Genomic DNA, 27,327 nt, shown 5'->3' on the forward strand with positions numbered 1-27,327 from the left:
CAGAGGATTGGATAAAGATGTGGTAACATATAGAGAATGGAATTATTACAGAGCATAAGTAAAGATGAAATACTGCCATTTGGGAACATGGATGGAACTTGAGAATATTATGCTAGGGAAATTAGTCAGAAAAAGCTAAGAACCATATGATTTCACTCATATGTGAGATATACAACTGAAACTTATAGACAGACAGCAGTGTGGTGGTTGCCAGAAAGCGGTGGGAGTAATGGGGGCCTAATATATGTTGACAACAGATGGTTTGGCTTTGGGTGGTGGACACACAAGTGCAATATACAGGTCTTATATCATAGAAATGTACACTTGAAACCTATATAATCTTGTTAACCACAGTCACCCCAATAAATTTAATAAAATCAATAAATAAAAATATAATTCATGCCCTGGCTGGCTTGGATCAGTGGTAGAGCATTGGCCCTTGGAGGGTCAAGGGTTCAATTCTGCTTAAGGGCAAGTACTTTGGCTGCAGGCTTGATACTCGCCCTGATTGGAGAGTGCAGGAGGCAACCAATCAATGTGTCTCTCTGACATCAATATCTCTCTTTATCTCTCCCCCCACCCCCCGCTTTCTTCTACTCTCTCTCTAAAAAAACAATACAAAACAAACAAACAAAAAAAACAATGAGAAAAATATCCTTGGATGAGGATTAGCCAAACAGAATTAAAAAGCCCAGCCGGCATAGCTCAGTGGTTGAGCATTGACCTATGAACCAGAAGGTCATGGTTCGATTCCCAGTGGGGGCGCATGCCTGGGTTTCGGGCTCAATCCCCAGTGTGGGATGTGCAGGAGGCAGCCGATCAATGATTCTCTCTCATCATTGATGTTTCTATATCTCTCTCCTTCTCCCTTCCTCTCTGAAATCAATAAAAAAATTTAAAATTTTTTTTTTAGCCCTAACTGGTTTGGCTCAGTGGATAGAGCATTGGCCTGTGGACTGAAGGGTCCCAGGTTCGATTCCAGTCAAGGGCACATCCCCAGTAAGGGGTGTGCAGAAGGCAGCTGATTGACATTTCTCTCTCATCAATGTTTCTAACTCTCTATCCCTCTCCCTTCTTCTCTGTATATAAGGATTTAGAGCAGTGGATTGGAAATAGGATATATACGTAGGGTGAAATTTTGACAGGAGGTAAACAGAAGGAATAGGGAAAATCTAAAACAGGAATAGGGCAAGAGAAACAGGACAACAAAAGGGGAAAAGTGAGGGAGAGGGTTTTAGCATTTAGGTAAAATTGAGGTAGGGAAAATTGATGCTAAAGGAACGATGAAAATAGAATGGAGAACACTAATCCCAAAATAAAACGAAGAGAAAATAAAATGGCACTTTAAAAAATGGTAAAATGGTAGCAGTAATAATAATGGTTAGAAATAAAAATGTAGTAATTAAAAGGGTAAAATCAGGTGATGGAAAAAGAAGAAAAAAAAATTGGTTTCTTAGTTAGAAGGTGAAAAAAGAAAAAAAAAATTGCAGTAGTGAAGGTCCTTCGGTTCTTCTACTCGTCAGTCTAGCTCGCCTTAGTCCTGCCAGGTATTCAGGAGAGTGTTGAATTTCCCTGCGATACACTGTTCCTCCGTGTTGTAAACCACAGTCCTGATTTTAAAGCAGGCCGTATTTGTGTCCCAGACTGCCTTAATTTGTATTTAGCTAAGAGTCAGTTTGTGGCTCAGCCTCTGGGTGGCAGTGTTTTTGGGTTGGCCTCTGAGGCTATAAGGCTTCTCTATGCAGTAGCAAGGGTTTATTTTCTCTATTGCACTTAAAACTGGTTTGGGGAGGTCAACTGTCCAGAGCTCGTTCTTTAATCGTTACCCTGCTCTGTCCATTCTTCTCTGTAAAAAAACCAATAAAATATATTTAAAAAAAATTTTTTTTAATAAACATTTTTTAAACCTCATGATGATGAAAAAAAATAATAGGGTGAGGGGGATGGGACAGTTAATGTTGTCGATTAATGTATCAAAAATACAGCCCTAACCGGTTTGGCTCAGTGGATAGAGTGTCGACCTGCAGACTGGAGGGTCCCAGGTTCGATTCCGGTCAAGGGCATGTACCTTGGTTGCAGGCACATCCCCAGTAGGGGGTGTGCAGAAGGCAGCTGATCGATGTTTCTCTCTCATCGATGTTTCTAACTCTCTCCTCTCCCTTCTTCTCTGTAAAAAACTCAATAAGATATATTTTTTTAAAAAAAAATACAATACAAGGATCTCATTTGGGATTTATTCAAAACACTGTAAAAAATATCTTTGAGTTAAGTGGGAAAATTTGAAAATGGGGCTGGGTAGTAGATGATATATAGTTATTGTATAATTTTGCCAACACTGGATATAAGTGTTTATTTTTTTTACAGGGGAGAGCACAAATGCAGTCCCCCACCACCACAAATTATGCACTAGAGTTTCCCACAGTTGGGGAAATTGCAGGGGTCAGCACATCCGGAGTGCAGTGGATAAGCCTCACCCTGGGAAAACCACCTTCGTGATCACTGTATCTCCCGTGCCAGGTAAGTATATACGTGTATTTTTGTAAAGTTGTAATTGTTAGACCTTTTGAAAGATACAGGTAAAATGACCTGGAAAGAAAAGTTGTTAACTACTGAAGCTAAGTGATGAATACATGGGGGTTCTTTATAAATGTCCTTTTTGTATATGTCTAAGGATTTCTGTAATAAAAATAAAAAACAAAACACAGATCAGAGAGTAGGAAGATGGCTTCCGACGGGAAGGCAGACTGTAAGATAGTGTGTGAGTGAGAGAACGAAAGGAGAGTGTGTGGTCATACAGGGAGTGTATATTTGTGGGTGAGAGACAGCTATACTCCAAAGGACTGTTGGGGACTGCCAGACCGGGCTCCCCTGACCGGGCAGCTTCCACTGCTGCTGAAATCTCTCCTGGAGCCACTGGCTCGGCCGCGGAGACTGCACCATCTTGAAGGGGAGAGTGGCTCTCTGCGCCATCTTGAAGGGGAGAGTGGCTGTTATCGAAAGCTTATACATCCAGGGACTCTACAACCACAATACCCAGGGACCAGCTGTGAACCCAGAAACACTGGATCTCAAGCAGCGCAAATACACGGACTCAGATGAGCCCTGCACCTTTTCACGGAAAGGTCAGATTTCGCCTAGGGAAAGGTGAGGTCTGCGATCCAGGCTGGAGAGAGAAACGTGCAACGGAAACTAGCAGGAAGTCTTTGCCCCACAAAATCGACGGCTGTTGGGGCTAGCGTGATCTGCAAATGTGGAAGGGGATCTGCAGGCTGCTGGCAGAAGGCAACTCTAAAAGTCAAAGTATAGCTGGACTGAGCGCAAAAAGGCAGCTTGAAATTTTACCACTGTGCTGGCTGCTTAGTGTCAGGGGAAAAAAAGACCCGCACAGTAACATTCACAGAGTTGCACGCAGTGCTGGAGGGTAAAAATCGCGAGTTCACGCACTTACTCTGGCTTTTTTTTCTCTTTCTATCCTTGCTTTTGAGTACTAAGCCCAGTACATAGGATCTCCCAATTGGGAACACTCTAAGAAACTGCAGGGGAAAGTTGTTTTTGTGGAACCTGGGGATCAGAGCAGGGAGTAACAATCAGAGAACCAGCTCTGGGGCAGTCCATTCTCCCAAACCAGTACTAAGTGCAACAGGAAAACAAAAGCTAAATACTGGCTAGAGAGGACTTATAGCCCTGGAGGTCAATCCACTGCCACCCAGGGGTTGAATCACAAATTGACTCTTGTGTAAACACAAATAAAGGAGTCTGAGAAACAAAGAAATACTGCCTACTTGAAAATCAGTACTGTGGCTTACAACACAGAGGAGCAGTGGAACCCTGGGAACTTCAATACTGTCCTGACTACCTGACAGGAAACAGGCATGTCAAACAAAACAGTAGAGGTGCTGGAAGCCGGTCCATCCTTGCTGCTTGACACAGTCGCTGCAGGAAAGAAACATCTGCACAGCATATGTTTCAAGGGACCTGGCGTATATAGCATACTGTTCTTAATATGTTTGCTCCCCTTAGCGCTGTGTGTTTTAACCAAGGTCACCTCTCCGAGAAAGGTTGTTTCCCCAGGTAGGAATTTTTCCCTGAAGTCAGGGAGGGGATGCCTCTCCTAGAAAGGTTGTTTCCCCAGGTAGGAATTTTTCCCTGAAGTCAGGGAGGGGATGAAACTCCTTAACTAAGTGCCAGGCAGGTAGTTAATCACTACAAACAATCATGCTTAAGCTACATAATCTTTACTCCCTGGAATGGAGATAAGAAAGGCCCTAACCTTTGTAATAGAAATTAACAGGATTAAAATCAACTGGTATAAATACGGATGTAACAAGACAATAAACAGCAGAACCTCTCTGGAGATCCAGACCAGAACTTGGCTGGAGATCCGGGCTAGAGATCCTGGCTAGGCTGCTGATCAACTGAACGCTGTCTCTGTGTCCTTCCTTCTTCGCCGACTCCATCCACACCTTTGGGGACCCCTGGACCTGCTGGGGTTGGACCCCGGCATAGAGGAAGTGAATGACCTTCACTACTGCACATTTTTATTTTTTTATCTTTTACTTAGGAAACTTTTTTTACTCACTTGATTTTACCTTTTTAATTATTATATTTTTATTTTTAATCAGTATTATTACTACCACTATTTTATCTTTTTAAAAAAATGTCATTTTCTCTTTATTTTATTTTATTTTATTTTGGGATTAGTGGTCTACTTTCTATTTTCATTTTTCCTTTAGCATCATTTTACTCTATCTCAACTTTACCTTTATACCAACAGTCCTCCTTAATTCCCCCTTTTGTTGTCCTCTTTCTCTTACCCTATTCCTGCTTTAGATTTTACCTATTACTTCTTTTTACCCCATTAAAAATTCATCCTACTTATATATCTAATTTCAGATCCCCTGCTCTAAGTCCATACACACCTCTCTCTTCTCTTTCTTCACTATCCAAATTTTTTCTCCCTCTTCCCTTTTTTTTTGCTTTGCTTTTTTTGTTCTAGGTTTTTTGGTTTTATTTTGTTTTGCCTTGCTTTCTCTCTGTCCTATTATTGTTTGCTTGATTGCTGATTAGATTGGGGGTTTTTTTTGTGCTTGTGTGTAAGATTGTTTCTTTTTTGTTTGTTTTTTGCTTCTGTTTTTCCTCTCCTCACTTGTTATTAGTTGTTGTTTGTAGTTTGCATTCATCTCTGGGTATTTGTTGTTTGCAGTTTTGGGGATTAGTGGTTGTTCTCTTGGAGTTTGCTCCCCATATAAATAGTTTTTGCCCTCTTCCTTTTTACTCTCTTTCTTTTCTTCCTATTCTCAATATCATTTCTGCACTCCTTTTTTTTCCCTTTCCGCTAAATCTCTTTTCTCTGGTGGTCACCTTTATTTGGGGTTATTAGTATCGTGAATACACTCGTCTTTGGTGCCTTGTGCATTGTGCCTTGTGTTGTATTTTGTGCCTTTAAATCAATGCAGGAGAGAGCTACATAACCAGACACCCGGAGGAGAGAGATCATGGGGAGACAAAGAAACAGACCGCATATGCAAGAAAAGGAGGTAGCACCAGAAAAGGAAGTAAACGAAATGAAGGCAAGCAGTATGTCAGAAAAGGATTTCAGAGAAATGGTCATAAGGTCACTGAAAAGAATGGAAGATAAATTCAATAATATGTGTAAGAACCAAGAGGAAATGAAGAAGAACCAAGTAAAAATGAAAAATGACATCGCTGCTATAAAGAACTCAATAGAAAGCATCAACCATAGACTAGAAGGAGCAGAGGACTGCATCAGTGAGCTAGAAGGCAAAATAGGAAAAAATACTCAAGCAGAGCAGCATCTAGAAAAAAAAAACTTAAAAAACAGGAGGAGACCTTAAGAGAACTTCGGGACAACACAAATCAGGGTGCCAGAATGAGAGAAAACTGAGCAAGGAATAGAAAACCTGTTTGAAGAAATAATGACAGAAAACTTCCCTGATACAGGGAAGAAAACACACAAATCCAAGAAGCTCAGAGTCCCAAACAAAATGAACCCCAAAAGACCGACACCAAGGGGCATTATAATTAAATTGGCAAACACCAATGACAAAGTAAGAATCTTAAAAGCGGACAGAGAGACAGAAAGTTACCTACAAAGGATCCCCCATCAGACTAGCGACTGATTTCTCAACAGGAACACACCAGGCAAGAAGGGAATGGAATGAAATATAGAAAGTCATGCAAAGTAAGGGTCTGAATCCAAGAATACTGTACCCAGCAAGGCTATCAATCAAAATTGAGGGTGAAATCAGGAGCCTCACAGACAAAAAAAGGACTAAGGGAGTTTATTACCACCAAACCAGCAATGCAAGAAATGCTAAAGGGTCTACTGTTAAAAGAAGAAATCGGAAATGAAGAAGGAACACAGGCATAAAGAATAAAAATGGCAACAAACAAGTACCTATCAATAATAACTTTAAATGTGAATGGATTAAATGCCCCAATCAAAAGACATAGGGTAGCTGAGTGGATAAGAAAACATGACCCATATATCTGCTGTCTACAGGAAACCCACTTCAGAAAAAAGGACTCACACAGACTGATGATGAAGAGATGGAAAAAGGTTTTTCAGGTGAATGGAAATGGAAAAAAAAAGCTGGAGTAGCAATACTTATATCTGACAAATTAGATCTCAAAGTGAAGGACATAACAAGAGGTAAGGAAGGCCACTTCATAATACTAAAGGGAGCAATCCAACCAGAAGAAATAATTCTGGTAAACATATACACACCCAATACAGGAGCACCCAAATGCATAAAAAAACTTCTGGAGGATATCAAGGGAGAGATTGACAGCAATACAGTCACTGTACGGGAATTTAATACCCCACTATCACCACTGAAAATATCCTTTAAACAAAATATTAGCAAAGAAACATCAATCCTAAATGACTCACTAGATCAGATAGAATTAATTGACATCTTCAGAACATTTCACCCCAAAGCCACAGAGTATACATTCTGCTCAAGTGCACATGGGTCATTTTCAAAGATAGATCATATATTGGGTCACAGGCAAAGTCTCTTCAAAGTCAAGAAAATAGAAATCCTATCAAGCATCTTCTGAGATCACAATGGCATAAAACTAGAAATCAACTACAATAAAAACAATAAAAAAATCAAACACCGCCCTAAACGGTTTGGCTCAGTGGATAGAGCATCAGCCTGTGGACTCGAGGGTCCCAGGTTTGATTCCGGTCAAGGGCATGTACCTTGGTTGTGGGCAGTGTGTACCCAGTGGGATTGTGCAGGAGGCAAGCTGATCGATGTTTCTCTCTCATCAATGTTTCTAACTCTCTATCCCTCTCCCTTCCTCTGTAAAAAAATCAATAAAATATATTTTTTTAAAAATCAAACACCTGGAGGCTATATAGAATGTTATTAGACAATGACTGGGTTACCAGAGAGATCAAAGAATAAATAAAAAGCATCATGGCAACAAACGACAATAAAAACACAACAATCCAAAATCTATGGGACACAGTGAAAGCAGTCTTGAGAGGGAAGTTCATAGCTCTACAGGCCTGCCTCAGAAAACAAGAAACAATGGTAATAAATTATCTAACCCTACAACTCAAAGAGTTAGAAAGAGAGCAACAAGAAAAGCCCAGCAGCCAAAACCGTGGATAGAGCGTCGGCCTGCAGACTGAATGGTCCCAGGTTCGATTCCGGTCAGGGGCATATGCCTGGGTTGCGGGCACATCCCCAGTGGGGAATGTGCAGGAGGCAGCTGATCGATGTTTCTCTCTCATCGATGTTTCTGGCTCTCTATCTCTTACCCTTCCTCTCTGTAAAAAATCAATAAAATATATTTAAAAAAAAAAAAAAAAAAAAGCCCAGCATAAGCAGAAGGAAGGAAATAATAAAGATCAGAGTGGAGATAAACGACATAGAGACCAAAAAAACAATACAAAAGATCAACAAGCCCAAAAGCTGGTTCTTTAAAAGGATAAACAAAATTGATGAACCTCTAGCCAGGTTCACTAAGAACAAAGAGAGAGGACCCAAATAAACAGAATCAGAAATGAAAGAGGTGAAATAACAACCGATCCCACAGAAATGCAAACGATTATGAAAAAATACTATGAACAACTCTATTCCAACGAAATGGACAACCTATATGAAATGGACTTATTCTTAGAAAAATACAAGCTCCCAAAACTCAACCAAGAAGTGTCAAAAAACCTGAATAGGCCGATAACTACCAAAGAAATTACAACAGCGATCAAAAACCTTCCAGCAAACAAAAGCTCTGGTCCAGACGGCTTAACAGGGGAGTTCTATCAAGCATTCAAAAAAGAACTAAAACCTATCCTACTCAGACTATTCCAAAAAATTCAAGTGGAAGGAACACTTCCAAGCTCTTTCTATGAAGCCAGCATTACCCTAATCCCAAAACCAGATGAAGACACCACAAAAAAAGAGAACTACAGGCCAATATCATTGATGAAATATAGATGCTAAAATCCTCAACAAAATTCTAGCAAATTGGATTCAGTAATACATTAGAAAGATCATACACCATGACCAAATGGGATTTATTCCAGGGGTGCAAGGATGGCACAATATCCGCAAATCAATAAATGTGATACATCACATAAACAAACTGAGAGACAAAAATCACATAATCATATCAATTGATGCAGAAAAAGCTTTTGACAAAATCCAACACCCTTTCTTGATAAAAACTCTCAGCACAGTGTGAACAGAAGGATCATACCTCAACATAATAAAAGCCCTATATGACAAACCTACAGCCAACATCATACTCAATGGGCAAAAACTAAACTCATTTTCCCTAAGAACAGGAACAAGACAAGGATGCCCACTTTCACCACTCCTTTCGACATAGTACTAGAAGTACTAGCCATAGTGATCAGACAAGAAGAAGAAATAAAAGGCATCCAAATTGGAAAAGAAGAAGTAAAACTGTCCTTGTTTGCAGATTACATGATACTATACATAGAAAATCCCAAAGAATCCATCAAAAAAGTACTAGACCTAATAAATGAATTTGGCAATGTAGCAGGATACAAAATTAACACCCAGAAATCTATGGCCTTTTTATACACCAATAATGAACTCAGAAAGAGAAATGAAAAAAAAATCCCATTTACCATTGAACCAAAAAAATTAAGATACCTAGGAACAAACTTAACTGAGGACGTGAAAGACCTATACTTGGAAAACTACAGGATATTGGAAAAAGAGATAGAGGAAGACATAAACAAATGGAAGAACATACCATGTTCATGGACTGGTAGAATCAACATCATTAAAATGTCCATACTACCTAAAGCAATCTACAGATTCAATGTAATACCTATCAAAATACTAATGGCATATTTCAAAGATCTAGAACAAACTCTCCAAAAATTCATCTGGAATAAAAAAAGACCCCCAATAGCCACAGCTGTCCTGAGAAAAAAGACAAAGTTGGAGGGATCACAATACCAGACATCAAATTATATTACCTGCCCTAACCAGTTTGGCTCAGTGGATAGAGCATCGGCCTGAGGACTGAAGGGTCCCAGGTTCGATCCCGGTCAAGGGCATGTACCTTGGTTGTGGGCACATCCCCAGTAGGGAGTGTGCAGGAGGCAGCTGAATCGATGTTTCTAACTCTCTATCCCTCTCCTTTCCTCTCTGTAAAAAAATCAATAAAATATATATATTTTAAAATTATATTACCAAGCCACAGTTCTCAAAACTGCTTGGTATTGTCACAAGAACAGACATATAGACCAATGGAACAGAATAGAGGATCCAGAAATTGACCCAAGCCATTATACTCAATTAATATTTGACAAAGGTGGCAAGAGCATATAATGGAGTCAAAACAGCCTCTTACACCATACACAAAAACAAACTAAAAATGGCTAAAGGACTTGAATATAAGATGGGAAACCATAAAAATCCTATAAGACTCTATAGGCAGTAAAATTGCAGACATATGTTGTAGCAGTATCTTTACAGACACAGATCCCAGGGCAAGAGTCTTAGACTAAGGAGAAAATAAACAAATGGGACTACATCAAAATAAAAAGCTTCTGCACAGCAAAAAAAAAAAAAAAACATCAACAAAACAACAAGAAAGCCCACTGCATGGGAGAACATAGTTTCCAATGTTATCTCCGATAAGGGTTTAATCTCCAAAATTTACAGGGAACTCATTCAACTTAACAAAAAGAAGATAAACAATCCAATCAAAAAATGGGCAAAGGACCTAAATAGACACTTCTTGAAAGAGGACATTCAGAAAGCCAAGAGCACATGAAAACATGCTCAAAGGCACTAATCATCCGAGAGATGCAAATCAAAACAACAATGAGGTACCACCTCACACATGTCAGAATGGCTATCATGAACAAATCAACAAATGACAAGTGCTGGAGAGGATGTGGAGAAAAAGGAACCCTCATTCACAGCTGGTGGGAATGCAGACTGGTGCAGCCATTATGGAAAACAGTATGGCATTACCTCAAAAATTTAAAAATGGAACTGCCATTTGACCCAGTAATACCACTCCTAGGAATATATCCCAAGAAACCAGAAACACCAATCAGAAAGGATATATGCACCCCTATGTTCATAACAGCACAATTTACAATAGCTAAGATTTGGAGACAGCCTAAATGCCCATCAGCAGATGAGTGGATTAGAAAACTATGGTACATCTACACAATGGAATACTATGCTGCTATAAAAAAGAGGAAATTCTTACCACTTGCAGCAGCGTGGATGGAACTGGAGAACACTTGCTAAGTGAAATAAGCCAGGCAATGAAAGAAAAATACCACATGATCTCACTCAATAATGGATAATAAAGAACATTATAACTTGATGAACAAAAAGATAGATACAGAGGCAGAGAAGCATTGAACAGACTGTCAAATTACAGCAGCATGGATGGCGAATGTTGGGGGGGGGGGTGGCGGTTAGAGATCAACAGAAGGACTTGTATGCATGCATGTAAGCATAACCAACGGACACAAGACACTGGGGGGCGGGGGCGGGGGAGGGGATGTCAGGGGTAGGTCAATGGGGGAAAAAAGGAAACATATGTACTACTATTTGTAATACTTTAAACAATAAAATAAAATTTAAAAAATTAAATTAAAAAAGATACACAACCTACCTGTCTCAGAAACAATACAATATAAGACAGTGGTTCTCAACCTTCCTAATGCCACGACCTTTTAATACAGTTCCTCATGTTGTGGTGACCCCCAACCATAAAATTATTTTCGTTGCTACTTCATAACTGTAATTTTGCTATTGTTATGAATCATAATGTAAATATCTGATATGTAAGATGTATTTTCATTGTTACAAATTGAACATAATTAAAGCATAGTGATTAATCACAAAAACAATATGTAATTATATATGTGTTTCTTATTCTTAGGCAACCCCTGTGTAAGGGTCGTTTGACACCCAAAGGGGTTGCAACCCACAGGTTGAGAACCACTGATATAAGGGAAAGAATGCAGGCTTGAGAGACTGAACATAAATCTGCCTCTGGCACTTAAATGGAAATAGGAGCTCATTAAAATAACCTATCTCATCTATTAATAGTTAAGATCATCCAATTAATAAAGATTTTAGGAAAAAAATTAAAAATGTATTTGGTAAGAAGCAAATTACTGCCTGATACTGAATAACCAGCAGCCAATATTAATAAATGATGGTGTGGTCACCCTACTGTAGGAAAACAGGGTGACCTATACCAGTAAGAAGTGACTCTTTTATTCTTCTTTATTAAAACTAGGGTAAACTTTCCTATCCTCAAAAATAACCTCTCTTTACCTCCATCATGTACAAAAATTAATTCAAAATAGTTCATAGGCCTAAATGTAAAACCTAAAACTATAAAATTTTCAGAAGAAAACAAAATCTTTGTGACCATTGGGGTAAGCTATATGTCTTAGATATGACACTAAAGTAAAGTCCACAAAAAGAACAAATTGATAAACTGGACTCGATCAAAATTAAATACTTCTGCTCTTCAAAGGACAACATTAAGAAAATAAAAAAAGCCCTCGCAGGTGGGGCTCAGTTGATTAGGTTGCCCATTGGGTTGCCCATCAGGACACATACCCAGTTTGAAGGGCTCCATCCTCATTTAGGGGGCATGATGTTTAGCGCTCTCCCTTCCTTTCTCTCTAAAATTCAATAAAAAAACTTTTTTAAAAAGAAAAAAAGGATATGAAACAACCCACATATTGGGAGACTAATCTGAAAAGGGACTTGGATCTGATATAGAACTTGTATCCAGAATACATAAAAAGAACTCTTAAAACTCAGTAGGTAAGAAAATAAGCAACCTAAATAAAAAAATAATAAAAATAAAGACTTAGACACTTCAAAGACAACAGCAAATAAGCACACAAGATGCACAATATCATTTGTCTTCAGGCAGATGTACATCTAAACCACACTGAGATACCACCACACATCTGTCAGAATGGCTAAGATGAAAAAGACCGACAATAATAAGTGATGTTGAAGAGGTGAAAAAACATAAACTCTCATATATTCCAGATAGGAATGAAAATGGTACAAACATTTTGGAAAACAATTTGGAGGTTTCTTTTAAAATTAAACATATACTTAGCATATGATGCAGCCATCTACTCTTAGGTATTTTTACACAAGAGAAAAGACAACATATCCATACAAAGAACTCAATCTTCACGGCCCAAGCTGAGAACAGCCCAAATGAACATCAGTAGATGAATAGATAAACAAACTGTGGTACACCCCTACAATGAAATAATCAACACTAATAAAAGAGAAAAATGGTAATTGGCGTACGAGCTACCCTTTTCATTGGCTAATCAGGGCTATATGCAAATTAACTGCCAACTAAGATTGGCAGTTAACTGCCAACAAGATGGCGGTTAATTTGCATATGTAGGCACAATGCAGGGAGGCAAAAGGGAAAGCAGGAAGAAGCCCCCTGCCACTGACAGTGATCGGAAACCCAGGGGGGAGCTAAGAGCTGGGGGGCAGGGCAAAGGCGGCCCTGGGGCGGCCTTTGCCCTGCCCCCCAGCCATGATCAGAGAATCAGGTGCCTTTTCCGCCCTGGCCAGTGATAGCAGGAAGTAGGGGTGGAGCCAGCGATGGGAGCTGGGCACAGTCGAAGCTGGCAGTCCCAGGAGCTAGGGGTCCCTTGCCTGGGCCTAAAGCGAAGCCCACGATCGCGGAGCCGCTGCAGCTGCGGGTCCCCGCTGCCAGGGCAGGACACCTCAGCCAGAGGCATCCTGCAGGGGCAGGGGCGGAGCCCGCGCGATCGCGGCGCCCCCCCCGCTGCCACTGCAGGTCCCCACTGCCCGGGCCGGACGCAAAAGGCCAGAGGCATCAGGCGTGGGCAAGGGGCTGATCCTGCGATTGGAGGGTGATGGGGGTCAACGCCTGAGGGCTCCCAGTATGTGAGAGGGGGCAGGCTGGGTTGAGGGACACCCACCCCCCATACACACACCCAGTGCACGAATTTCGTGCACCGGGCCCCTAGTACTCAACAATAAAAAGGAATGAACTCTTGGAGAACCAAGATGGCGGCATACGTAAACACCTATACTTGCTGCCTCTCACAACCACATCAAAATAACTACTAAAAGGCAGAGAACAACTACCACCCAGAACTGCGGGAAAGCTGAGTGGAAGTTCTACAACTAGAGAGGTGAAGAAAGCGCACTGAGACTGGTAAGAGCTATGGAGGCATGGAAAGTGCTGGCACCTGGATGTGCTGCTCTTTTAATCGGGAGGGAGATACAAGCTCCAGTTCCGGAGAGACCCTGGGGACCCAGACACATACGGGGAGAAACTGTAGGGACAGGAACGCGAGGGCAGCTTTCTCTCAGAGGTGCTCGCAGGGATCATTATTCCTGCATGGGGCGCGGGACACGGAGACCCGGAGACCATTCCAGGGCAGGGCTGACTGGCAGCCATTGTAGTTTGCTCTGCCCTGCTGATTCCAAAAGACCCAACTACACCCAATTTACAACCCCACCCAAGCTGTGCCCATCGGCTTTTGCATACGAATGGCCTGTCCTTTCTCCGCCTAAAATCTGTCAAACTACAGCTGGGTCAGAGAGCCCCAGAGTTTCCAAAAGAAGGCCCAAGGCCTGGCAGCAGCAGCCTCCCTTGCTTCCCAGCTGGGTCTCGTCTGGGCACTTCCAAACCTCATACAAAGAGGAGGAATCTGCAGATGTCTCTGAGCTCCTGCTGGGCAGCCCCAAGACAGTGGCTGACCTTGTACCTCCTTGGAGATCCAAGAGCCAGTGTACCCAGTGGTCAGAGTGAGACCATACCAGATTACAACTCTTCACATTCATAAGAGACGCACTTAAGGGGCAGACTCAGTGAGCACCAAAGCCCTACTGAAGCAGCAAGCCCTGCCCCATAAGGGTGTCTCCTGCGCAACAGATCTTCCAGTGTAGACAGAGCTGGTCATCACAGCCAATTGGCCTGGAGGTCAATTCCTCCCAGCGATACCAATAGCAATCAAGGGTTAACTACAACAAGACTGTGCAAACAGCCCACAAAGGGGTACACCAAGAGCATCCACCTTAGGTGACTGGGGATGCTGAGCCACTGGGCCCCATAGCACACCTACCACACAAAGCCACTCTATCAACTCAAGGAGACTTAGCAGCTACCCAGTACATAGAAACAAACACAGGGAAGCAGCCAAAATGTGGAGAAACAGAAACAAGTCACAAAGGGAAGAAATGGAGGAAAGCAAAATACTGGATATAGAGTTCAAAAACCACAGTTACTCAAGAATCTTCTAGAAACCTCCAAGAAATTTAGTGAGACCTTCAAGGATATGAAAAAGGACCAAGCAGAAATTAAGCATACACTAACTGAAATAAAGAATAACATAGAGATTCAACAGCAGACTAGAGGATCCCAAGAATCTGAAGTCAAAGATTTGAAATACGAAGAAGCAAAAAACACCTAACCGGAAAAGCAAAATAAAAAGAATCCAAAAATATGAAGATAGTGTAAGGCGCCACTGGGGCAACTTCAAGTGTACCAACATCCGAATTATGGGAGTGCCAGAAGAAGAGAGAGAGAAAGATACTGAAAACCTATTTGAAGAAAATGACAAAAACTTTCCCTACCTGGTGAAAGAAATAGACTTACAAGTACAGGAAGCGCAGAGAACCCCAAACAAAAGAAATCCAAAGAGGATCACACCAAGACACATCATAATTAAAATGCCAAGGGCAAAAGACAAAGAGAGAATCTAAAAAGCAGCAACAGAAAAAAAGTTAGTTACCTACAAGGGAGTACCCATACGACTGTCAGCTGATTTCTCAAGAGAAACTATGCAGGCCAGAAGGGAGTGGCAAGAAATATACAAAGTGATGAATAGCAAGAACCTACAACCAAGATTACTCTAACCAGCAAAGATCATTTAGAATTGAAGGTCAGATAAAGAGCTTCACAGACAAGAAGAAGCTAAAGGAGTTCATCACCCCCAAACCAGTATTACATGAAATGCTGAAGGATATTCTCTAAGAAGAGGAAGAAGAAGAAGAAGGTAAAGATAAAAAATTATGAACAACAAAGTGACAACAAATACAAATCTATCAACAAGTGAACCTAAAAATCAAATGAATAAAAAACCTGATGAATAGAACAGATTGGTGAATGTAATAGAATTAGGGGCATGGAAAGGGAGCAGACTGACAATTCTCGGTGGGAAGGGGTTGCGGGAAGAGACTGGACAAAGAGCTTACACCTATGGACGAAGTCAGTGGCAGGGCAGGGGAGGGGGGGGCCCTGGAGTGGGGTGGGAACCAGGTGGAGGGGAGCTATGGGGGTGAAAAAGAGGAACATCTGTAATAATCTGAACAATAAAGATAAAAAAAAAAAAAAAAGGAATGAACTCTCAATACCTGCAACAATATTGCTGAATCTCAAAATAACTAACTATGCTGAGTGGTAGTTTCACAGGTGTACACACACACACATAGATATCACACATCATAACTTATCAAATTGTATATTTTGTGCAATTTCTTTTACTATACCCCAATAAAGCTGTTTTAAGAAAGAGAATGTATTGATATACACATCAACATTGTTAAGTCATAAACAAAAAACTATATACACTTTTATTCCATTTATATGAAACATCAAAAATAAATCTAATGTGAAAGCAGATCAGCATTTATCTGAATTGGGGAAGGGGATTGGAATTGGGGGTCGGTGGGGTGTGTAAGGGTTGACTGGGACCTTTCTGGAGTGGTGAAAATGTTCTATTCTCCCCTGTGATGTGGTTACATGGGTGTGTAAATTTTATCAAAACATACATTAAAATGGGTGCATTTTACAGTAGGTGAGTTATATTTCAATTTAAAAAAATAGCTTTGCCTTAGATAACCTGTTCAGAGAGTATCACATAATATAGACTAGCAAAATTGGATCATTGGCTCAAAAGGCAAGAAGATCTTTCTAAAGTCTGACAAAATGGGAGCTCTCTGGGAAGCATGCCCATGCCTTTCTTTCCTTCTCCCCTAGGCACAGTAGCTTCCTCACTCCCAAGCTCCAAGGGACCTTCCTTTACCTCTGTAACTTGTTTCCTAAGCCCATTTCTTCTAGGTATTACTTTTTCTACCTCTGTGATTTACCCAATAAATGTCCTTACAAAAAAAAAAAAAAAAGAAAGATTTGACAAAATAACCACACAACTATCTTGTCCTCTATCTTTCCCCCGCAAAGGTGGCAGCGGAAAGATGAAATAATTCAATCTAACATGGCCATCTATTTACAGACACCAGTTAATTCTGTCCCATTCCCCACAGAACCTACTCTAAATTTACACTCTTCCCTTCCAGTTAGAAAAACCTCTTCTTTCTCACCAAGCCAAGGAAAAATTGCTTAAGCTTCCTTCTCCTCTCTCACAGCCCCATGGTACATTTCCATTTTACCTTTCTATCTCTTATCCTCTCCTCTTAGTGACTGTCCCCTAGCAACTATTCACTCTCCTGGTAGGATATTTACTTCCCTACACAGTTCTTAACCTCCATCCTATGAACACTCAAGCATTTCTTCCTTTTGACCCTATACTATCCTCCCTTCAGCTACTGCACTCTTTTCCATTGAAATCAAGCGTCTGTAAGAAAATAGTGTCTGCTGCTACCCATTCACCTTCATCCTGATTTAATGTGGCACTCTCTAGCAAAAAGTGAACCATTTATCACAGTCAAATACAACAGCCTCTATTCACTCCACAACCTCCTGGATCTTGTCTTTTTGCCACATCTGCCCTGCTTATGACACCCCACTCCCGGGGCTTCACAGACATTCTTTGACTAGGTCCTCCATACCCTCCTTTTAAGGGGAGGTACTGTCATTGTGCTTCTTCTCGCCCTATAGATGCTTTCTCTTTAGGCAGCATCATCCACACTTACGATTTTAATGATTTATGAACATAAGACTCAGCCCTTATTTCTTCACTACTTAAATGCTATACTATCCACATATAATGCTGAAAAAAGAACAATATCCTTAGCACAGCTTGGTAAGTGCTTTACAGGCAGGTCTCATCTGAACATTTCTAGGTTCTGACCCAATCTATGTAGTATAACTCTCCCAAAATATCACATTCTTTTTTTTTTTTTTTTGGGGGGGGGAGGGTAAAAAGTTTTGAGTTATAAAGAAAAGTATATACATCCTAAGTGTATTATTTATGAATAATCATGAAGTAAATATGCTTATGCAATCACCACTCACATCTATATATACAAAAGCCTAAGCGACCTAAACGACCAGTCGACCAGTCGCTATGACATGAACTGACCACCAGGGGGCAGATGCTCAACACAGGAGCTGCCTCTTGGTGGTCAGTGTGCTCCCATACCTGCACAGCCCCCCCACCCCCCCGCAAGCTGGCCAGCCCCGATTGGAACCTCCTGCAGCCTCCCCCCCACCCCCCAACCTCCCGTGGCCCAAATCAGCCCCAATCGCCAGCCAGGCTGAGGGACCCCACCCATGCACAAAGTCATGCACCGGGCCTCTAGTCAAGAAATATAAATCACCAGTAACCCAGCAGCCTTCCTTGTCACTAACAAGTACCTCTTTCCTAAAATATCTTAAACTCTAAAAGCACTGATCTACAGTTCCTATTCCACAAATATTCTCTAATTTTATTACTAGGCCCTCTGTCCTTCCCATCTCCATACAAATTTCTATTTTCTCTTAAAGCCAAACTCAGGTATCTCCTTCTATGGCACCGTCTCATCTTTGTTCACACAGCACTTTAAATGTATCTCCATTACAACACTTTTGCACTACATTATGCTATACTATATATTTATTATAAATTTGGAAGCTCTTCTGAGGGCAAAGACTGCATAGCAGCTATCTCTATGTCTGTAGCAACTAGCTCAGTATTGCAACAAAACAGTGTCTCCTATAAATGAAAAACTTAAAGCTCAAAATTTCTTTGGAAGAAGATCCTTCTATATCTAACTTTACCTGTGCGACATTCATTGCAGATAAATTTTCCTCTGGGCATCTCAGTTAATCCAAGGCACTCCAGGTGGAAAGCCCCACAGCACTGAGCCTCACATAACAGCAGCTCACCCAGTTTCTCACAGTTCTGTTAAGAAAAAGAAAACAGATCTGTCTATAGAAAAAGTATTTTTTTTGTCTTTTTCTTTTTAATACTATATTTTTAGTGATTTCAGAGAGGAAGGGAGGGAGAGAGAGAGAGAGAGAGGGGGAGAGAGAGGGGGGGAGAGAGAGAGAGAGAGAGGGGGAGAGAGGGGGGGGAGAGAGAGAGAGAGAGAGAGAGAGAGAGAGAAACATCAATGATGAGAGAATCATTGATTAGCTGTCTCCTCCACACCCCTTAATGTGGATTGAGCCCCAAACCCAGGCATGTGCCCTTGACCGGAATCCGGAATCAAACCCGGGACCCTTCAGTCTCCAAGGCAATGCTCTATCCACTGAGCCAAACCGGTTAGGGCTATAGAAAAAGGTTTTTAAAAATCCCAAGAAGGCCCTTAGGAAGGCAAAGATTAATAAGTAGCTTTGCCAGAAACAAGAAATCCCACCAACCATTCATGCAATATGTAATGATTACCAGGTAGCACAAGATCCCTGGTTCTTATGGTTTTTATATTCTAAGGATAGAAAATACAAGTAAAAACTTAAACAGAAAAGATATCAGACATGATAAGCATTATTGTAGAGAACTGAAGGTAGAAAATTCAAATAGATACTTTGGACTGGGTGATTAGGAATGGCTGCTCAGATTAGCTCTGAATGACAAATCAGCCATGTGATGAGAAGGAAGGGCCAGGAAAGCAGCAAGTACAGAAAGTCCACAAATGGAAAAAAACCATGGCATGTCTGAGAAGCACAAGGAAAGCCAGTGTCATGGGACTAAAGTTGTAAGTGGTAGAAAATGAGGTACAAGAGAGGCAAAGGCCTGATTATGTGTCCTTACTGATTATGGTACAGAGTTTCAGATTTTAGGTGTTTCATTAGATAGCTTTACCAAGGGAAGGCTAAAATCAGTGACTCATTTAAAAACAGATCCTTGTGATTGCTACGTCGAAACTGAGTTTAAGAATAGAAAGCTGATCTAGGAAAATATCCTAAGAAACTCGAAACAACAATCAGAAAGAAAATATTTACGTCCTAGCCAGTTTGGTGCAATGGATAGAGTGTCAGCCTGTGGACTGAAGGAGCCCAGGTTCGATTCCAGTCAATGGCACATGCCTGGATTGCAGAGGCAGCCGATCAATGATTCTCTCTCACTGATGTTTCTCTTTCTCTCTCCCCATCCCTTCCTCTTTGAAATCAATAAAAAAAATACCTTTTTAAAAAAAAGAAAGAAAATATTTACAATAGCAGCGCTATTTACAATAGCTAAGATCTGGAAACAGCCCCAAGTGTCCATCAGTAGAGTGGATAAAAAAGCTGTGGTACATTTACACAGTGGAATACCATGCAGTTGTAAAAAAGAAGGATCTCTTACCCTTTGAGACAACATGGAGGGACCTAGAGAGTATTATGCTGAGCCAGTCAGAGAAAGACAAATATCACATGATCTCACTTACATGTGGAATATAATGAACAAAATAAACTGACAAAATAAATCCAGAGACATGAAAGCATGTAACAAACTGGCGATTCTTAGAAGGAGGGGGTGGGGGGGGAGCAGGGAGGCAGGAAGAGATTAATCAAATAACTTATATGCATAACCATGTGGTGAAGGCCTGCAGAGAGGGTAAGAGCGGGGAGTAGGGGACCAATGGGGGAAAGGGGGCATCTATAACACTTTTAAAAATAAAGATAATTTTTTTTTTAAAGTAGAAAGATGAGAAAAGAAGCAAAGAAATAATCAAGAAGACTACTGCAAAGATTCAACAAGAGATACTAGCTAGCTGGACTTGGGTCACAACTGTTCTAAATGAGCTCCAATTAAGGTTTAAACAACCCTTGAGATATGAACCAGCTCAGAAATATCATCTTTCTCAGATGATCTCATCTAAGACAGGGTGCCACTTAAGATAGGGCCTTAGAAAGTAAGATCTATCTAGATATGTTGCTCTGAAAACATTTGAAGATTTATGAAAATTCTGCAAATTCCTAATATTTGTTACTTTTTACCCTTCCAACATCTTGACTAGTTTCCCCATAGTGATTAGCAAAAAAAACCCCAAAACAAAACAAACAAAAAAATGTTTTATACTTATTCTATAAGAGAAGAAAGGGAACATGTGGCTAGGTAAATCTATTATCTTTAGGAACGCAACGAAATAGAACAGGTCTTGGTTACTTAACATAAAATAAACAAGTGAGTAGAACTCTAGCAGGGAATAAGGCCAGAGGCAGCTAGAGATTAGGAAGGGATCTCAAGATCTTAATCAATCTGTAGTCTGAACTAGTCTCACATGTTCAGCTCCCCCATTATCCACTATTCACACATAAAAACTGACAAATATTGTATCTTTCAAAGTGGGACACTTGAGAGTAAAAAGAGGCACTATTAATAAATTACAGAAGAAAGGAGACATATGTAATACTCTTTGTAATACTTTAAGCAATAAAACAAAATTTAAAATAAAAAATAAATTACAGAAGAAAAACAGATTTAATCAAAGACTGATCTAAACAAGCCAGGACCACTGAGTCACCATAATTTTATTTATCATTTTTTGTTAATAATCTCTGTGGGTATAAGTCTCTGAGGACTAACCCTGTGTTTGGGAGCTGGACTGAATATGGTCAACCTTCTTTGATCAAAATGTGTGTGTGTGTGTGTGTGTACAATAGTGAAAATGAACAAAGAAACCGAGTGGAAATTATATTGCCCTGGATTAGTTTTATTTTTTAGCTATTTCGATTAGGGAAAAAACAAACAAACTAATATCTTCAAAATTTTTATATGCCAATTTTAAAGAATTTACAAAGGTAAATCAAGACCATAAAAAGAGATCATAACCAAAACAACCATTTAATTGACTCTATACCCAAGTCAAATAAAGGCTCTTAAAACAATAAAGTGGAGTCAGCTCTTTAACAATAAAGTGGAGTCACATCTCATAGATAGGCAATACAATACAGTGGTTTGGTTAAGATTGTAAACCAGGGGTGGGCAAACTTTTTGACTCGAGGGCCACAATGGGTTCTTAAACTGGACCGGAGGGCCGGATGGAGTGTTTGTGTGAACTAATATAAATTCAAAGTAAACATCATTACATAAAAGGGTACGGTCTTTTTTTTTTTTTTTTTTAGTTTTATTCATTTCAAACGGGCCGGATCCGGCCCGCGGGCCGTAGTTTGCCCACGGTTGCTCTAAACCCAGATTGCCTGGGTTTATATCCTGGCTTCACTATTTAACATATCTATGCCTGTTTCCTCAAGTATAAAATTAGGTTAATAATGATAATAATCTACTTATAAGATTATTATAATCAATATGATATAATGTAATATTTAGTGATTGGGACAATGCTTAAAACACAGTAAATACTGTATAAACATTTATTTTCTAATTATAAAAATATAGGCAGTAGGGTCTCTAAAGTTATATAAATGGTAGGTCCTCTAAGTACTTTAAAGCAAAAAAAAAAAAAAAAAAATTGTTTTTTAAACAAATCTTATAGCAAAAGTTACCCTTGGAAAATTCCTTAGAAATCCAAAGATTCTCACACCTTGAGAGGTACAGGAAAATGATCTTGAGTGAGCAACCAGATTCACAGATTCACTTCTCCACTTCTCCCATTTGAGACCTATTTCAGGTCATCTACTCACGGGCAACAAGGGGCAAGTGGTTCACCAACACTGTATACTTCTCCTACTTTCTTTTTTTGTGGGGAGGGAGAAGAGTTAAATCCACAAAGGGAAGCGACTGCACTGGAATCACCCAATAAAATTATTATCCTAATAATGAATGGGCCATCAAAAAATGGAGAGGGCTTCTCTTAAAAGATAACCAGTTTGGCTCAGTGGATAGAGCGTCGTCAGCCTGTGGACTGAAGGGTCCCAGGTTCGATTCTGGTCAAGGGCATATTCCTTGGTTTCGGGCACATCCCCAGCAGGGGGTGTAGAGAAGGCAGCGAATTGATGTTTCTCTCTCATCAATGTTTCTAACTCTCTATCCTTCTCCCTTCCTCTCTGTAAAAAAATCAATGAAATGTATAGAAAAGAAAAGATAGCATGCAATCAGAAGGCAAGTAGACATTTTCTACCTGACAAACATTCTCCTTGAGGGCAGCTCCTCCACCTCGTTCACCCTGCAGTTTTTTAGATGCAGGCATCCCATGGTCGTTTTCTATGCCCTCTTCAACAGCCTCCTTGAGACTTGCAGCCATCCTGTGTGTCATCAGTTCTCCCTTGCAGAGAAAAAATAATGTCCCATATCTGCATTATTGATGTCTCCTCCATCTGACCCCCTCCCTCTGGACTGCTATTTGTCTAGCCATTAAGCACTTACAGATGTTCAGCCAATCACGCGGGCGGACTGCATGCAATGTTAGTTCTAACCCTGCTGTGATTGGGCGGGTAGTGGGCGCCTCATGCCCTGCCACTAACTGCTCTGAGGCTGTTCCACTGGAACTTTTTGAGCTGTTCCATTTTAAGGTTTCACTAAGGGAGAGAAAACATTCTTAAGTTTATTTGATTACTTATTTGTCCTTCCAAGATCAGTGTTTCCTAAATAATGCCCCTCTTGGGCATTCTATTCAAATTGTCCTGGAAAGAAACAATCTTTATTATAATGTATGATGCTGGCCTGACTTGTACTAAGGCTCTTTTAACCTGAGTTATAAAAGCCAGACATAGCATCAATGACTACACTGATGCTCTGCAAACTATTGTTTTAAGTCTATCTCTATTTCCTAAAAACTGATATTTACAAATTTTATTCTAAAATTAAGCAATTGATGGTCTTAAAAAATAAGCAAATGAATGTTCCCCCTAACTGCAGCAGTCTCAACTTTTTTAAAGGGCAACATTTGGATCATATGGTTACTTGCAATTGTGCTCTTTGGTTTTTAGAAATTTCATGATGAAACATGAAATTTCATCTAACGCCTAGAGTATACAATGTGATCTTATAAAAAGGTTATACCTACAGATGCCATATGTGCCTTGACTGATTTTTACTAGAATTAGGCAACCCTTTTTCTCCAGGATTCCTTATATCCATTAGCTGTTTCAGGAGAATACTAGTAAATAAACTCAAGGGACAGAGGGATGTGGACTCCACTGTGAAAAGTAGCTTTGCTTTGGAAGATCAAAAGATTAGGAACAGAGTAATACCTCTGAGCCTGGAGTTTCTCTTGATGAGTCTTCACTTTTCACTCTTTTACAATGCATCTTAGCTATAGCATGCCTTTGTCGTTTTCGCCTTCTTGGTTTATCAAATATCTTGGTAGTGCCTATGACAGAAAAACATGTGTTACCTGCTAGTGAATGATACCCAAGTGCAAGAACTCCTATCCTCAACTAAAGGACCCTCATAGAATTACGGAATGTTGGAGTAAAAACTAACCTTGAATTTACTATTCAATTCTCTAACTTTGTACATGAGGAAACCAGGGGCAGAAAGGTAAAGAGACTTACCAATGACTATATAAGTAATTGGGGAATTAGCTACAAATGTATAAATTCTGTCTCATACAAGTTTAATAATAAGTTGTATAGGTAGGTTACTAAAGCAATTCCATTCTACAACAGTTATTTTCAACCTTTTTCATCTCATGGCACACATAGACTAATTATTAAAATTCTACAGCACACCAAAAAATGTATTATATTTTATTTGTGGATCGTACAAAACAAAAAAAGGTATAATTTTGATTCGTTCAGCAGACAGCTATTATTGTGTTGGCTGTTGGCTTCTTTTTTTTGACAATCTAAGGGAAAAGAGGTCAGTGCCCCTGACTAAAATAGGTATTGCATGTTTTAAAAATACTTGTGGCACAGCGGTTTAAAATCACTGTCCTACATGGTTGAAATAAAAGACTTCCTAGTTCCTCAAAGGACTTTAATATCCTATAGATGAGGAGAAAATACTTTTATATGGTCAGACCAAAATACTAAAACTTGGCTTCCAAGATTAAAGATAGTAAATTATATCACTCTATGACTTAAGAATTAAGATGAAAAGTTGAAATATATAAAATTTGGCTTAGCACTAGTGGGTTTGGCTCAGTGGATAGAGCATTGGCCTGCGGATTGAAGGGTCCTGGGTTCAATTCCGGTCAAGTGCACATACCTAAGTTGTAGCTTTGATCCCTGGCCCTGGTTGGGGTGTGTGCAGGAGGCAACCAATTGATGTGTCTCTCACATTGATGTTTCTCTCTGTCTCTCCCCCTCCCTTACAGTCTTTCTAAAAATCAATGGAAAAATATCCTCCAGTGAGCATTAACAAAAAAAAAAATATAAAGTTTGGGGTAGAGAAAGGGGAAAAAGAATATTTATATATTCATACAGTAGTACTATGACCTTGACCATTCAACAATAAAAAGTGAAAGTGTGGCCAAAACCGGTTTGGCTCAGTGGATAGAGCGTCGGCCTGTGGACTGAAAGGTCCCGGGTTCGATTCCAGTCAGGGGCATGTACCTGGGTTGCGGGCACTTCCCCAGTGGGGGATGTGCGGGAGGCAGCTGATCGATGTTTCTCTCTCATCGATGTTTCTAACTCTCTACCTCTCTCCCTTCCTCTCTGTAAAAAATCAATAAAATATATTTAATTTAAAAAAAAGTGAAAGTGTGGTCTGACATATTTAGAAAATGAAATTCCAGTCTCTCATTTTCTATTACACATACTTTAAATCTTGTTATAGAAATATCAAGAGGAATCTAAAGAGATGTTTCATACTATGTTTCAAGATATTTAGCCTAGATATCAACAGAGCCTGGACTTCGGAAAACTGCCTTAGTTCTTTCTTGGACTGCCTAATGGAGATGAAGATCTGCTATCAACGCAACTGATAGCCTATGACTAAAGAGAGGTAATGTAATGGCAGAGGTAAGGTCCAAAATTCTCACAAGCAGAAAAATTAAAAAAAAAAATTTATGTATATTTTTATTGATTTCAGAGAGGAAGGAAGGAGAGAGAGAAACATCAATGATGAGAGAGAATCATTGATCGGCTGCCTCCAGCACGCCTCCTACTAGGGGTCAAGCCCGCAACCCTGGCATGTGCCCTTGACCAGAATCAAACCTGGGACCCTTCAAGCTGCAAGCCGATTCTCTATCCACTGAGCCAAACTGGCTAGGGCACAAGCAGAAAAATTTAGATGAAATATACAAAGAATAAAGTGCAAGTTGTATGTTTTACCAAAAAAAAAATTAAGTATGAAAGTATAAGAAAGAGCTAATATTATTTTGTAAGCAGTTTTTTAAAAAAGCAAGCAAGACAATAGAGTGTTGAAGGCCTGGGAGGGGTAGGTATGGGGTGGAGAAGGTCAATGGGGAAAAAAACACAAACAAACAAAAGGGACATCTTAGTACTTTCAACAATAAAGATAATTTTTTAATTGGTTCAGAAAAAAAAAAAAAAAGCAAGCAAGTAGCCCTGGACATTGTTACTAAGTGGTTGGAGCATCAGCACCTAAGGAAGGCAGCCAATTGATGTGTCTCTCCCACATTGATGTCTGTCTGTCTGTCTCTCTCTCTCTCTTTCTCCTTCCCACCCCTTAGTTCTCTATAACCCTCCCTCCCACTCTCTCTAAAAATCAATTTAAAAAATATCCTCCAGTGAGGATTACCAAAAAAAAAAAGCAAGCAAGCAAATTGATAAACCTACAAATTACAATTATACACAAGGTTAAAATAATCTAATATATTGCTACATTTACTTGCTAAAAAACTCAATAACCATACATCACATTTAAAGAAGTATGGCCCTAGCAGGTCTGGCTCAATGGATAGAGAATCAGCCTGCGGATTGCAGGGTCCTGGGTTCGATTCTGTTCAAGGGCACATGCCCGGGTTGCAGGCTTGACCGCCAGTAGGAGGCGTGCAGGAGGCAACCTATCAATGATTCTCTCTCATCATTGATTTTCTCTCTCTCTTCCCCTCTGAAATCAATAAAAAGTATATTTTAAAAAGAGAAAGTTTTTTTTTTTTTTAAAGAAGCAGTATGCATTTTTACCACATGAGATATAATCTTCCCATGATACCCTTTGCTGGCAGACCACATCTGATGCAGTGGGCTCAAATCTGGGCTAATATCTCAGGAATGATAATAATCAATAAATGCCATTGGCAGACAAATTATCAAAGTGGTTCAAAAAACTGGCATGGAGAAAATCTGGGGTGGATAACAACAAAGTAGTGTAGCAATGAATTTAGTTGAGTCTGGATTTAGTTCTCCAACACTGCCATCTCTTTCATGTTCATTTTTCTTCTATAAAGTAAGAGATAATAGTAACAACTAGAGGCCCACTGCATGAAATTCATGAATGGGTAGGGTCCCTAGGCCTGGCTGGGGATTAGGGCTGATCAGGGCCCAGTTGCCAGCTGCTGGCCGGGGCCTTCCTTTGTTCTGTGCCACCCCCTGGTGGTCAGCACACATCATAGTGAGTGATTGAACTCCCAAGGGGACAATCTGCATATTAGCCTTTTATCCTATCTAATAAAAGAGAAACATGGTAATTGGCGTACGACCGATACCCTTTTCATTGGCTAATCAGCGAGATATGCAAATTAACTGTCAGCCAAGATGGCAGCCGGCAGCCAGGCAGCTTGAAACTAACATGAGGCTTGGTTGCCTCAGTGACGGAGGAAACCAACGTTCCCAGACTGCTGCTGCAGGCCTCTGAGC

The 27,327-nt window shown here is 40.2% G+C and overlaps 1 protein-coding gene and 1 non-coding gene across 8 annotated transcripts in view; both read right to left on the reverse strand.

The window, feature by feature from the left end:
- Positions 1-27,327, reverse strand: part of NSD1 (nuclear receptor binding SET domain protein 1) — a 155,850-nt gene that overhangs the window by 51,022 nt on the left and 77,501 nt on the right. For all 7 annotated transcript variants that reach the window (XM_059698196.1, XM_059698200.1, XM_059698197.1 and 4 more), the window contains 3 exons: positions 23,815-23,933; positions 22,743-22,886; positions 18,514-18,637 (listed from right to left, as the gene is read on the reverse strand). In XM_059698196.1, coding sequence (XP_059554179.1) covers positions 18,514-18,637; positions 22,743-22,886; positions 23,815-23,933 — 387 coding nt within the window. The remainder of the gene's footprint in view (positions 1-18,513; positions 18,638-22,742; positions 22,887-23,814; positions 23,934-27,327) is intronic.
- Positions 2,362-2,525, reverse strand: LOC132236297 (U1 spliceosomal RNA). The gene has a single exon (XR_009453243.1). It is a non-coding gene; the product is annotated as a U1 spliceosomal RNA (small nuclear RNA).

This window comes from Myotis daubentonii, chromosome 5 (assembly GCF_963259705.1).
Source record: "Myotis daubentonii chromosome 5, mMyoDau2.1, whole genome shotgun sequence".
Taxonomy (NCBI): Eukaryota; Metazoa; Chordata; class Mammalia; order Chiroptera; family Vespertilionidae; genus Myotis; species Myotis daubentonii.